We start from the raw sequence: 12,918 nt of genomic DNA, 5'->3' as shown, positions 1-12,918 counted from the left end.
ACAGTGGTTCTTCTGCTATGTTTCAGGATATGATGTCAAGTGTTCTGAGTACAGTGTGTATGTCTGAGGATATAATTTCTTCCGGGGAGCAGACTTGCCTGCAGTCTGTCCTAGCCTCGAGGACAGGATGGAAAAGGATTGGTATTTGGTGGGTGGAGTTTTGAAGAGATGTTGATTCTTTTAGTCCACTGACTCATAGTAGCAGCTGTGGCACTTGAAGGGGTGGTGTCTTACCAAATGCTGAGTGCCAAATGTCTGAATATATAGCCTCTTACAGGGAACAGCCTAGCTAGAAGCCTGTTCCAGCATAAAGGACCAGAAAGAAGTGTGGTCATTAATTGTTTTAATGCTTTGCATGATCTACTATGCATAAAGTTAAACTCAGATGTATCATGTGAATAGGATATGTACTATGGAAAAGGCTATCAACCGAAAAAGAAAATTATATAATTACACCCATCAGTAACAACACCTTTTCCTTGTTGGTTAAACAAACAAACAAAAAAACTTTTGACCTATCCACTACACAAATATCATATAGGGACTGCTGCTCTATTTCAGTGTATCTGGCCTGTACTTCTCTTTGATTCTGAATAAAGTCCTTTTCTCATTCACTATATGTGTTTCTTAAGTTCTTTGACCAAGACTCCTATAACCGGAGAAATCACAGGTACAGACAGATTGCAAGCAGTATGAGTGAAGTTAATGGAAAGAAGTAAAGAAAGGTTAGTGAAAAACATTTTTTCCAGAAAAATGATTCAAAGAAACCACGTGACAAGTCATATTTGACACTAATTTTCTCCTTGTCAATGTGACCCCTCAAAATTCCATTGCTATACTACTATATTCTCCCAAATATTTCCATTGAATCATAAGCATCTCATAATGTAAACAAAAACATTTTATTCAGCTCCAACAATTCTCATAGACTTTATTCTCTCTTGTTATATTCCGGAATGTTATTTTCAAGTGATCATGTGTTTGTGTGTTTGTATGTATATGTGTGTGTAGGTGTATGTGTGTGTGTGTGTGTGTGTGTGTGTGTGTGTATGTGCATCCATGTGTGTGTGCCACATATTTGCAGTCAACCACAGACGAGGTTACCAGATCCTTTAGAACTAGACTCAAAGTTAGTTTACCATTGTTTTGTAGTAGTAAGAAGTAAACTTGGGTATTCTGGTACAGCATGGATTGCTCTTCACTCCTTAGTTAACTCCACAGCCATCTCTTCATTCATTCTTTTATTCTTTTAATGCCCTAACACAGTTGAAAATTTAATATCAGGTTAAGGCATTCTGTTATATTTGAATCCCTGTAACACAGAAAACAATTTATATATTTTTAATATATAATTTTATTTGGCAAACATTCACAATATAAAATGTAAGAAGGGAATGGGACTATAGGAATATAAACCAGAACAATAAGATCAAACCCATTATGGTGAATGTCATTTGTGGCCTCTCCGTATCTATCAACTGGGGCTCATTGTGGTACTGTTAGGTATCCAAATGACATAGTATGCCTGCCCACCAGAGCTGCCATCTTCCCAACAGATCACTTCTTTCTTGGGTTGATTATATTAAATTTATGGCAAATGAGTTTCCAATATTCTGTGGTCTCTAGTTCAACTGTAGTTTCATAGTCTAAATAACATATCATAAAACCTGAGAGTCTCCTTGTAGAATATCTAACAGGGACCCACATGTGTGCAGTTGTTTTAAAGTAAAGTTTCAAAGCCCCTTCTCCAAAACAATGAAGAACAGACAGAGGACCATGCCTTGGATTTCTATAGTGCATATGAATTTTTATTGTTTGTGATTTTGGCTCAACCCTGTTGTTGAATGTCTTTACAATTACTATTGTAAAATCTCTTCGAGGGATAAGAAGGCTGTCCTCTAATCAGAGGAACTTATTGTAACATGATATCTCAAATGACAAGTAAAACAAGAGTAATTGCATAATCTGCTCTCATCAGAAGATTAGATGGACAACTCCCTGTTAGTACTTACTAATTTCTTTGTTCCATCTTGGCTGCTCTTGACCCATTTGAGGAGCCCTTTGGGTTAAATTCTCTTGGCCCCTCTGTTTCTTCATCCTGCACATTATTGCCCGTCCGTGGCAGTCTTTGTGTCTCTCCTTTTCCTCCTCTTTGTGGTTGCAAATACAACAGCCCTAAACCCTGCCTATGTCTCTCCTCTCCAGCTACTGTCTGTTGCCATCTTTGTTTACCAATCAGAATTAAATGGATGCAGGTTTCCAGAAGGTATGTGCAGACCATCTACTGTAAACAATTTTGAGGTACCTAATTAGCAATAGAATACAAGCAGCTACATTTTCTTCACTGAAATCTTCTGAGATCCTACCCACCTCCTATAATATCAAAATTCATACCTTCTCTGATTGTATTTCCCTCTAACATTGTCCTCTGTTTCTATGAGTAGCTGTTTTCTGCTTCCAATCCCTGTGCATTGGGAATCATATATTTAGTGAGGAGTGGATGAGGTGAATAAATAGTTCACAGAGTAGAGTGATTACATAGCTGAATGCCAGCAGCAAACCACTGAACTGAGAACGGGACCCCCGTTGAAGGATTCAGAGAAAGGACTGAAAGAGCTTGAAGGGGCTTGAGACCCCATATGAACAACAATGCCAACCAACCAGAGCTTCTAGTAACTAAGCCACTATCCAAAGACTATACATGGGCTGACCCTGGGCTCCAACTGCATAGGTAGCAATGAATAGCCTAGTAAGAGCACCAGTGGAAGGGGAAGCCCTTGGTCCTGCCAAGACTGAACCCCCAATGAACGTGATTGTTGGGGGGAGGGTGATAATGGGGGGAGGGTGGGGAGGGGAACACCCATATAGAAGGGGAAGGGGAGGGATTAGGGGGATGTTGGCTGGAAAATGGGAAAGGGAATAACAATTGAAATGTAAATAATATATACCCAATTTAATAATGATGGAGGGGAAAAATACCAAAAAAAAAAATATTTACTTCCTGAACTGAGAATGGGAACCCCGTTGAAGGAATCAGAGAAAGGCCTAAAAGAGCTGAATGGGCTTGACACCCTATATGAACAACAATGCCAACCAACCAGAGCTTTCAGGGACTAAGCTGCCATCCAAAGACTATACATGGACCAACCCTGGGCTCCCGCTGCATAGGTAGCAATGAATAGCCTAGTAAGGGCACCAGTGGAAGGGGAAGCCCTTGGTCCTGCCAAGGCTGGACCCCCAGTGAATGGGATTCATTTTGGGGGGCAGTAATGGGAGGAGGATTAGGAGGGCAATACCCATACAGAATAGGATGGGGAGGGGTTAGGGTGATGTTGCCATGGAAACTGGAAAAGAGAATAACATTTGAAATGTAAATAAGAAATACCCAATTTAATAAAGATAAAAAGAGATGTTATTCAGTAAAAAAAAAGGTTTTGCTTCCTGAAGTTTTTAGAAATGTTTGTATACATGAGAATATCAGTGCTCAAAAACTGCATAGGTTTTTAACGATGTGTATGAAGACAACATTTCTATAAATGGTGCCCAATTTAACACAATTAGAACCCAATCTTACATATTCTTATTCCCTGTATAATGGGTGTTATTTAGCATCCTTAAGACTTTACATAATTGAGAACATTAAACAGCATAAGAAGACATATAATCATAAGTCTAAGAAAGAAAAAACTTGACAAAATGGGGCAAACATACAATACCTTCAGTTTGATCTCAAAGAATCATGATAGAAAGTGAGAAGACCCTTAAGATGTGACATTTCCTAGGCTTTTGGAGGATTCGCTTTTCTCCATTTTTCTATCTTTAATATTTTTAATAGTACAAATCTCTGCAAATCAGTTTTTCACTGTTTTGTTTTTCGTTTTTGGGAGTCTCTCTGAAGCTTTATATAAAAGAGATAGTATATTACATTTATATTTAGGGCTTTGAAGAAATTGGCTGTAAACCAATGTGAATATGAGCTTCAGATCTCAGAAGTCTCTTTTCACTTTTGTGGGGAAAATCTGAGGGCTGGTACTTTCTTCACACTAAATAAGAGACATATCTACAAAAACTCCCATATCAAATGCATAGGCAACATTTAAAAAGAAAATTGGAAAACTGATAGAGCCAGAGGATAAGCTATTTGCTGTCAGTTTGTGTCTTTTAGTAACAATACAAGCTATAATTGTAAAATGTTAATCAGATGACTACTTAAATGTGAGTTGAACCAGGAGGACACTGATGAACATGACAAACAGAAGGGACAAATGCCCATGAGATTTAATATCTTCAAAAAAATATCACTATGGAGAAGTAGGTAAAGCTATTAGCAGAAGACTTGCTCCTCAGGGAAGAGCATATCAGTTGAATGTCCAATTTGAAAAGATCAGCCTTGAAAACTTAAGTTTATGTTTTATGTACTCAATGAGTTATGCAGTAATGTTTCTGTCTTTGTATATGAGGTGTGTGCGCGCGCGCGCGCGCGTGTGTGTGTGTGTGTGTGTGTGTGTGTACAAAAACAGGAGTGCATACAAAATCACTTGGCGGAAAAAGAGGCCATGAATTTGAAAGAGAACAGTGGAATGTATTTTGGGCAACTTGGAATAAGGAAAGTTAAGGCAAAATGTTTTAACTAAAATTCAGGCTCACAAACAAACAAGAAAACCTCAGAAAAACATGCCTGGGTACAATAACATCTTCATCTAATTCTCAAAGGACAATGGAACCAATTCTGTACTGTCTATAACAGTACCATATCCAAAACACCCTAAAATGGAGGAAAACATAGCAAAGAAATTCTATGTGGAACATAACAGGAGTCAAAATAAGGTGCAACTCACAAACAGTTGCTGTTCTCTGTGCAAAGAGAAACACATTTCCTACAAATAAACCTGTGTCTCAATTGGAAACATAAGAGAACCAGAAGTCTGTAATAAACTACTGTCCTGGTGAATTCTATAGCTATGCCTACCTTTTGCTGATTTGCATGAACCCAGAGCACACCCCACTGATATGAGGACTACTTTATAGCAGATCACAACCTGTGCCAGAGTCAGCCTCACAGGTCACAGCACAGACATGAGTATGCCCACTCAGCTCCTGGGGTTGCTGCTGCTGTGGCTTACAGGTAAGGAAGAAAATACCTTCAGCTGGGAAATTTATTCAGCTGGGTTTAGTCAGTACTGATTGGTTCCTGTGAAAATCCTCTTGTGAGAGAATTAATCATGTGGGGTGTGTTTTCAATTGTTCAATCTTAGCTGCCAGATGTGACATCCAGATGACTCAGTCTCCAGCTTCCCTGTCTGCATCTCTGGGAGAAACTGTCACCATCGAATGCCTAGCAAGTGAGGACATTTACGATATTTTAGCGTGGTATCAGCAGAAGCCAGGGAAATCTCCTCAGCTCCTGATCTATGATGCAAGTAGCTTGCATACTGGGGTCCCATCACGGTTCAGTGGCAGTGGATCTGGCACACAGTATTCTCTCAAGATCAACAGCCTGCAGCCTGAAGATTTTGCAAGCTATTACTGTCAAAATGGTTTAAGTGCCCCTCGCACGGTGATTCATGCCATTACATAAACCATGCAGCAAAGCAGAAGTGAGAGCACAGATGCTCCAAATGTTCCTTCTGATGTCTCCAGCTGCTCAGCTGCTGAGAGTGTTTCTCTTTACCAGGGCTGCTATGTCAATGTGATGTTTTTATATAGAACTCAGGGAAACTTTTCTATGTGTTTAATCACTGTCCTTTCCCCTGGTCTAGTATCAAAACAAGGGATTGGGTTTCATAGCTCATTAAAAAAGTAAAAGAAATAAACAACAAAAATGTTTCCCAGTGTAATATAATCCTATGTATACAAAGAAGTGTAATTAAATAGAAACTTAACCCAGGGTACATCTCATTTCTTATAATGAGTTTCAGAGATAGGCTATCTGTATTATCTTAAAAAGTATAAGGATGGTCTGGCATTTTCATGGTTATACAGAGGATTTGGATGTTATTTGTGCTATTAGCCACCTAGTTGTTAGTGCTTCGGGTGGCCTCTGGCTATAGAGATAATGTAAGCGTCACACATAACATCTATTATTTTTTTCCCTCGCTCAGAGATCTATGTTTCTCCTCCATTTTTCCTTCTGTGCCTTACTCCTCTGTGTCTATGAATCAAACCATAGCTATCATTTATTTAATGGCTTACTTTCTCTTGCTCTTATAAGACATCGTGGTCAAGGCAATTTAGCAAAGAAAGAATTTAGTTGGGGAGCTCTCAGTTCTGGAGTATTAATTCAGGAGTAACATGGTGGAAAGCATGGTAGCAGGCAAGCAAGGATGGATGTGATGTAGGAGTTAAAAACATAAATCTTCATTTAAAATAGGAAATACAGAAAGGCAGAATAATAACTGGGAGTGGTTTGAGCTTTTGAAACCTCAAAGCATACCCTCACTGATAAACCTTCTTCAGTAATGCTACATCTCCTAATTGTTCACAAATATTACCAACTACTGAGGAACAATGTGTGAAGCTATGGAGAACATTGTTATTCAAGACACCATCATAAATAAGATTTTGCAGATTGAACACTATAGGAAAATAGTGAGTCAGAGTTGGGCATGGATGAATACAGATAGCTTAGCAACTTCTGACCCTAATATACTTGACATACAGCCATATTACTTTTCAATCAAAATGCTCATCAACCTGGAACTATAACTTCCCCAAGCTGCATGAATATCATTCTCCAAAAAAATTAACACATAAAATAAACAATGAAGCCATACCATCATGTGGCTTCATAATATCCAAATATAATATAATTCAGAATACAATTCAGAAAAATAAAAGGCAGTACGAGTCATTGCCCAGCTCAGTGTACAATGATTTTTGTTGTGAATAGTGGCCTTTTAAAAAATTAAAAATTAAAAAATTAAATTTTTTCACTTACTATTTTCTCAGTCACCCCCTCCCACAATCTTTCCATTTCACTCTCCCCTTCTCATTTTAGGTTCTCCTTGGGTATCCCCACAATCTTGGTACTTCAAGTCTCGTCTCTTCGAGGCTAAGTACTTCCTCTCCCAGATGCCAGACCTGGCATCCCAGCTAGTAGAATACATCCCACATACACACAACAGCTTTCAGGATAGCCCCCATTCCAGTTGTCCAGATTCCACTTGAAGTCAGGCTGCACATCTGTTACATATGAGTGGGGAGGCCTTGGTCTAGCCCCTCTATGTTCTTTGGTTGGTAGTTCAGATGCTGAGAGACTCAAGGACCAATATTAGTTGATGCTGTTGGACTTCCTGTGGAATTTCAGTCTCTTTGGGTCCCACCATTCTTCCTACTATTTTTCCACAAGAGTTCCCAAGCTCTATCGACTGTTTGCCTGTTGCTGTCTGTATCTGTAAGAGTCAGCTGGAGTCTCTCTGAGGCAAACATGCTCCAGTTTCCAAGCATAACAGAATATCATTATATTGTTAGGGCTTGCTGCTTGCCCAGGGAATGGGTGTCAAGCTGGTTATTGTTCGTCCATCTCCCCAGTCTCTGTTCCCTTCCCCATGTCTGTATTACTTGTAGAGAGCATAAAACTTGGATTGAAATTATTTTGTGAATGGGTTATTCTCTTTTTCTCATACAAACAGTGATCTTAAAATAACATGTTACAGAATTCTTAATTTGATTCAAATAATTTTAGGAAGAAAATTTAAGGAGATAGTTTGAGTTGTTTTACCAGAAAATCATAATAAGTTAAAGTCAAGAATAGAATGTACCCACTTCTCATAAAATAATAAGTAAAGGGTGCATAATAAGGAATACACTGAGCTCCCATAAGCTTGAATAAGAAGAAAAATATGCTTGGTGTAGATTTGTGATCAAGGAAAAACATTCATCCTAAGTGAGGTCTAAGGATGGGGCCACAGCTACTCACTGTGATAAATCATGTATGTGTGTATGTATGTATGTATGTATGTATGTACATGTATGTGTATATTTGTAATATGTATAGATGTCTGTCTACATGAAAATATATAAACATATGTGAATGTATGTAATCATTCATGTGTATTTGTGAAACTAACGGAACAGGTGGTTGAGCCCCGCCAAATATGGTTGTGTGTGTGTATGCATGACTTTCCTTCATCCTTTTTATTCTCTGACTCATGAAGTGCTAAGTTAATGTAAAGAACCCAAATAATTAAGTTTCTTTTCCTACTCACTTATTGGTAACAGCAGGAGTCAATTGCCCAATCCATTAGCTTTGACCCCCAGGACAGTAAGTGTGTTAATGGCCAGAGGTCATCAGACCCTTAGTTTGCCTTTTGTGCTCACCCCAATACCTGAATGTCTAGGCAGCACTCTGGCAGTGGGTAATAAAAATATCCCATGTTTGTGGTCCAGATTGTGTATGCCATACTAAATCATGAATTCCTGTCTTATTATGCCAGGGCTTGTGCTCTATTTCACACCAAAAGTGTCAGAGAAATAGAACAGAGGAAGGTAGCTTGTAATTTATAGTTTTTACACTGATGAAAGGAGCTTCTAGGGTTAATATGAAAATATGCACTGACATATTATAGTTAAGCACACTAACTTGTTTTCATAGAACAAATGATTGTTGATATTGTCCTTTTTTTCTAGTTTTAATTGAGATTTTGGTTTTAAATATATCATGATCACAGTTTCTTGTCACTTAACTCTATCCAGATCCTCGCGCTTCTACAACCTCTCAATTCTGAATATTTTTGTTTTGCTGTCTCTTTGGAAAACAAAGAAAGGCAAACAAGAAAACAACAACAACAAAGATAAGAGAAATAAAAAGAAACTTGCACACACACAAAACCCCAAACCATAGGAACAGAAAGTATTTTACCATAATATACAGGTAAAAATTCAGTAAGACCAAATGCCTAAAAATATTATTGTCAGTTACCTAGCTGGAAAAATAGGTTTGAAAGCATTTATTGATACTGTATTTAAGCAAATTTTAAGCTATCACATGACAAAATATTAATAATGTCTTTTTTCTACATTTAGTTGAAAAAATAATTTTCATACAATATATTCTGAACATGGATTTACCTCAAAAATATCTTTCCTGGTTCCTCTTACCTCCTCACTCATCAAACTTCTTTTCTCACACTTTCTCTTTGAAAAGCAAACAAACATACAAACATAAGAATGAACAATGTAACAATAAACATACACATACATACATACATACATACATACATACATACATAATACATAAATACATACATACTTACTCACACGCTGGAACATGCACACACAAAGCAAAAAAAAAAAAAACATAACCCAGTAGAATAAACTAAATAATGTACAGGCAAAAGAGAAATATACCTAAACATGCCTAAACAAAAGCATATGAGACAAAAATAACTCAGTCTCTATTTATCTGTAATACTCTGCGTGCTTTCCTTGATACAAGATAGTTTCTGTTTTTGAAGATTACATACCATTTCCTCATGATATGCCTCTCACATTGGACACAAAGCTCTTCAAAATGAGAGACACTGTAAAGAATATACTGGGTGGAAGATGAAGTTCTACCACACAGCTATAACATGAATTTATAGTCTATTAGACATTAATTGAAATAATTTTGAGTCAAAATCAAAGTGAGAGGTATGGCATATAAGGCACATGATTTCAGGTCATCCAATCCCTTTGAAAAATTCATTTCGGTCACTGGTAAGATAGGGTCTGCCAAAATTTTCTGCTGCAAAGTTATTTTATCTCCTTAAATGAACAAGGATTTAAAGTCCTTGGATTTAAACAAAGGTATAAAGTAAAAGTCCTTGATACTTTATTACATTTCCATTACTGTATAAAATATTAGTCTAATTCAAATGTGCCTATCTTCAGAAAATTAGTATGCTAGGCTAATTATTGGGTTATTCAAACTCTTCAGGTTTGACCAAGATTTTCTTGGAAATTTCTAGATCCCTAAATTTATATCCCACCAAAGATGAGTGATTTCTCTTCAATTTGCAGAATTTAGAATTTTTGGATGATTAAACATGTGATTCTATCCATGATAATGGAAATTGTTCAGCTGTGCGACTCTATTCACAAAAATATACACAGAGTCATACATTCATATTTCTAGTGAAAAAGGTTTGAATTTAAAGGTTAAATATTTCTAATGTTATTTCAAAAACTCTTATTCTTATGTTTTCTTTCAATGGCCTTTCCTAAAATTGATATCAAGGCTCTTATTTTCATTCATTCATTTATTAGATGAATACCATATTCATCTCTATCAAAATTTATCATTATATCCTATACTTCTCCATATCTACACATACAGAGGCTCTCTCTGATTCTTCTTTTAGGGAATGCCAAACACAGTTTTACAGTAACATATACATAGAAGCAAACTACATATTTTAAATGTATCCTCTTTCTATTTTTCTTGATCTGACAGTCTCCACCCACGGAGACAACACTCTTAATTTAGACGAACACACTCTGAACTTTATTGTGGCTATAACTCTCTGTGAAGAATTTCTACCCTTATCCTTGAATGTTTCTTCATGCACACTCATTGTGTACCACTCTCCTAAACATATACATTGATAAGTATGTTTTCTAGGATAAATAAACAATGCAATTTTGATAAACCTATGCAGAGTAAGAGGACATAGCAGATTCAACGGCATGAATGAACACGTTACCAAGAGAATTGCTTTACCCATCAATGAAGAACAGTAATAATTTGTATCATGTAGGAATACAAGGCAGAATTGCAAGTAACTTTAAGCAGCAATGGGACTATCCCATTTCCTATATTGCCTACATATGATAAAAGAAGTCCTAAATTAGTAAGGCAGATTTTTTAGCTGTGAAGCACAAGTTAGGGAATGAAGAGTATTATAAACCGTACCTCTTCTTTCTAGTGGTTTGGTTCATATTGTGCTCTGTTTCTCACTAAGTATGTCATCGAACTTGAGCAAACAAAGACATCAGCAAAAATAATCTCTGAGATTTTTTGAGCTTCTAGTATTATATATGGTGAATATTCTCTATCATACATGAAAGAATAACAAAGGAAGTATGCATTACCTCTGGAATTAATCATATTACAATTCTATATTTTCACAGGATATTATTGATATAGTCCATTTGGCCCAAGATCTCAGTTGTAGAAAAATTTGCAGATTCCTCATATTATATAAGACATTTGGAGTTCTAGCCATTGCCAATTTACTGAGATGAACCGGACTCATAGTTTTGGTCAGTTAACCATCCCCTCTCCCTTGTTTTAAAGAGTTATATAATTTTTCTATGTGAGAACACCATAACTGTTGCTTTCTTCACACATACCAGCAAAATGTATCAGATCCTGTCACACCTAGTTGCAAGCCACCATGTGGTTGCTGGGAATTGAACTCAGGACCTCTAAAAGAACAGTCAGTGCTCTTAACCACTGAGCCATCTCTTTAACCAAACCAAATCCTTGATGACTTGCATGTCAGAGCACCACCTATTTATCTGAATACTCCTTAATAGGCTGTTCAAAATCAGTGCTAATAACAGTGTCACTAGGGATATACTAAGGAGTAATGGTTCCTTCTCATCCCCCAGGTTCATTCGGGGGATCCTGTTGTTTTCACTCCCAGGCAAGGAAGGACAGCAACAAGAAATTACAGAGTCCACAGTTACTAGTATGTCTAAGTCTACAGATAATTTTTCCAGTAGCATGATTTCCAGAACAAAATTGTTGTGTTTCAAACCTCAGGGACCCAAGAAATAATTGCACTGACTCAATCCCCATCATCTCTGCATCATTGAAAGAAAGTGTTCTCATTCACTGTTTGACCAGTCAGCATGTTAGTGATATATGTTGGTATCAGAAACCAGAGAAAGCTCCTAAACTCCTGACCTATGATGCATTGAACAAGAATGGAGTCCTATCAAGGTTCATTAGCAGTATATAGAGAAAATATTGTGCATTCAATATTGATAGTGTTCAGTCTGAAGATTTGCACACTATTAGTGTCACCAGTCTGATAAGTTCCCTCCCACAGTGTTATAGGTCATAACAGAAACTCTCCAAGGAACTCAACATTTTGGTTAGGATGTGCAGCCATTCTTTTGTGTATTTTCATGTGTTCACAGTATTTTCAGATTCATCCAAGCTTTGAAAGCCCTTTTGAGAAGCAACCATTGCATCTGCTTGACCTTGTTAATTCTTTGTCTTGGCAGCAAAACATTCTGTCACTTTTGACATTGTTTTAGTTCATAAAAAAATGGTCAATTATAAGGACTGCCTCCAATATCATCAAAATCAATTTGCAAATCCCCTGAAGCCAAGCCATTATTTCATTTAATTAAATTTTACTCTCATTATTATATTAATTTCAGTAGTGGAAGTGCCCTGGTACCCAAGTTAAGGACAAAACTTAACATGCAAGGAATGGGTTCTTTCTACCATGTCAGGTTCAGGGAATGAAACCAAGTACTCAGAATCAACAAATGCTTATGCAGACTAAATTTTCACAGTAAACCCCATTACAATTTTTATATGCTTATTTTATTTATTTACATCCAAAATGTATCCCCCTCAACACTGTTTTTACCACATCCCTCTTCCCCTTCCCTCTGAGAGGGTGTCCTCTGGGCATTGCACCCCTACTGTTTGGGAGAGCATAGAGTCTCTACAAGGTTAGATACATCCTCTTCCACTGAAACAGTCCTTTGCTACCTATCTATATGGCTTCTGGGACTAACCCATGCATGCTCTTTGTTCAGTGGCTTAGTATCTGGGAGTTCCCAGGAGTCCAGATTAGGTTACACTGTTGTTCTTCCTAAGGTGTTACCATCCTCTTCCTTTCCTTCAATCCTCCTAATTCTTCCATCTGGGTCCCAACCTCATTCCAATGCTTGGCTGTGTATCAGTGTCATTCA

At 37.3% G+C, this 12,918-nt stretch overlaps 1 gene segment (V, D, J or C); it reads left to right on the top strand.

Moving 5' to 3' along the window:
• Window positions 1–5,076: 5,076 nt before the first annotated feature.
• LOC134486884 (immunoglobulin kappa chain variable 12-41-like) lies at window positions 5,077–5,578 on the top strand. The segment is given in 2 exon segments: window positions 5,077–5,125; window positions 5,256–5,578. Coding segments are annotated over 2 exon segments (372 nt in total).
• The last annotated feature ends 7,340 nt before the right edge of the window (window positions 5,579–12,918 follow it).

This window comes from Rattus norvegicus, chromosome 4 (assembly GCF_021556685.1).
Source record: "Rattus norvegicus strain SHRSP/BbbUtx chromosome 4, alternate assembly SHRSP_T2T, whole genome shotgun sequence".
Classification (NCBI taxonomy): Eukaryota; Metazoa; Chordata; class Mammalia; order Rodentia; family Muridae; genus Rattus; species Rattus norvegicus.
This window is presented reverse-complemented; position numbering and strand designations above follow the sequence as displayed.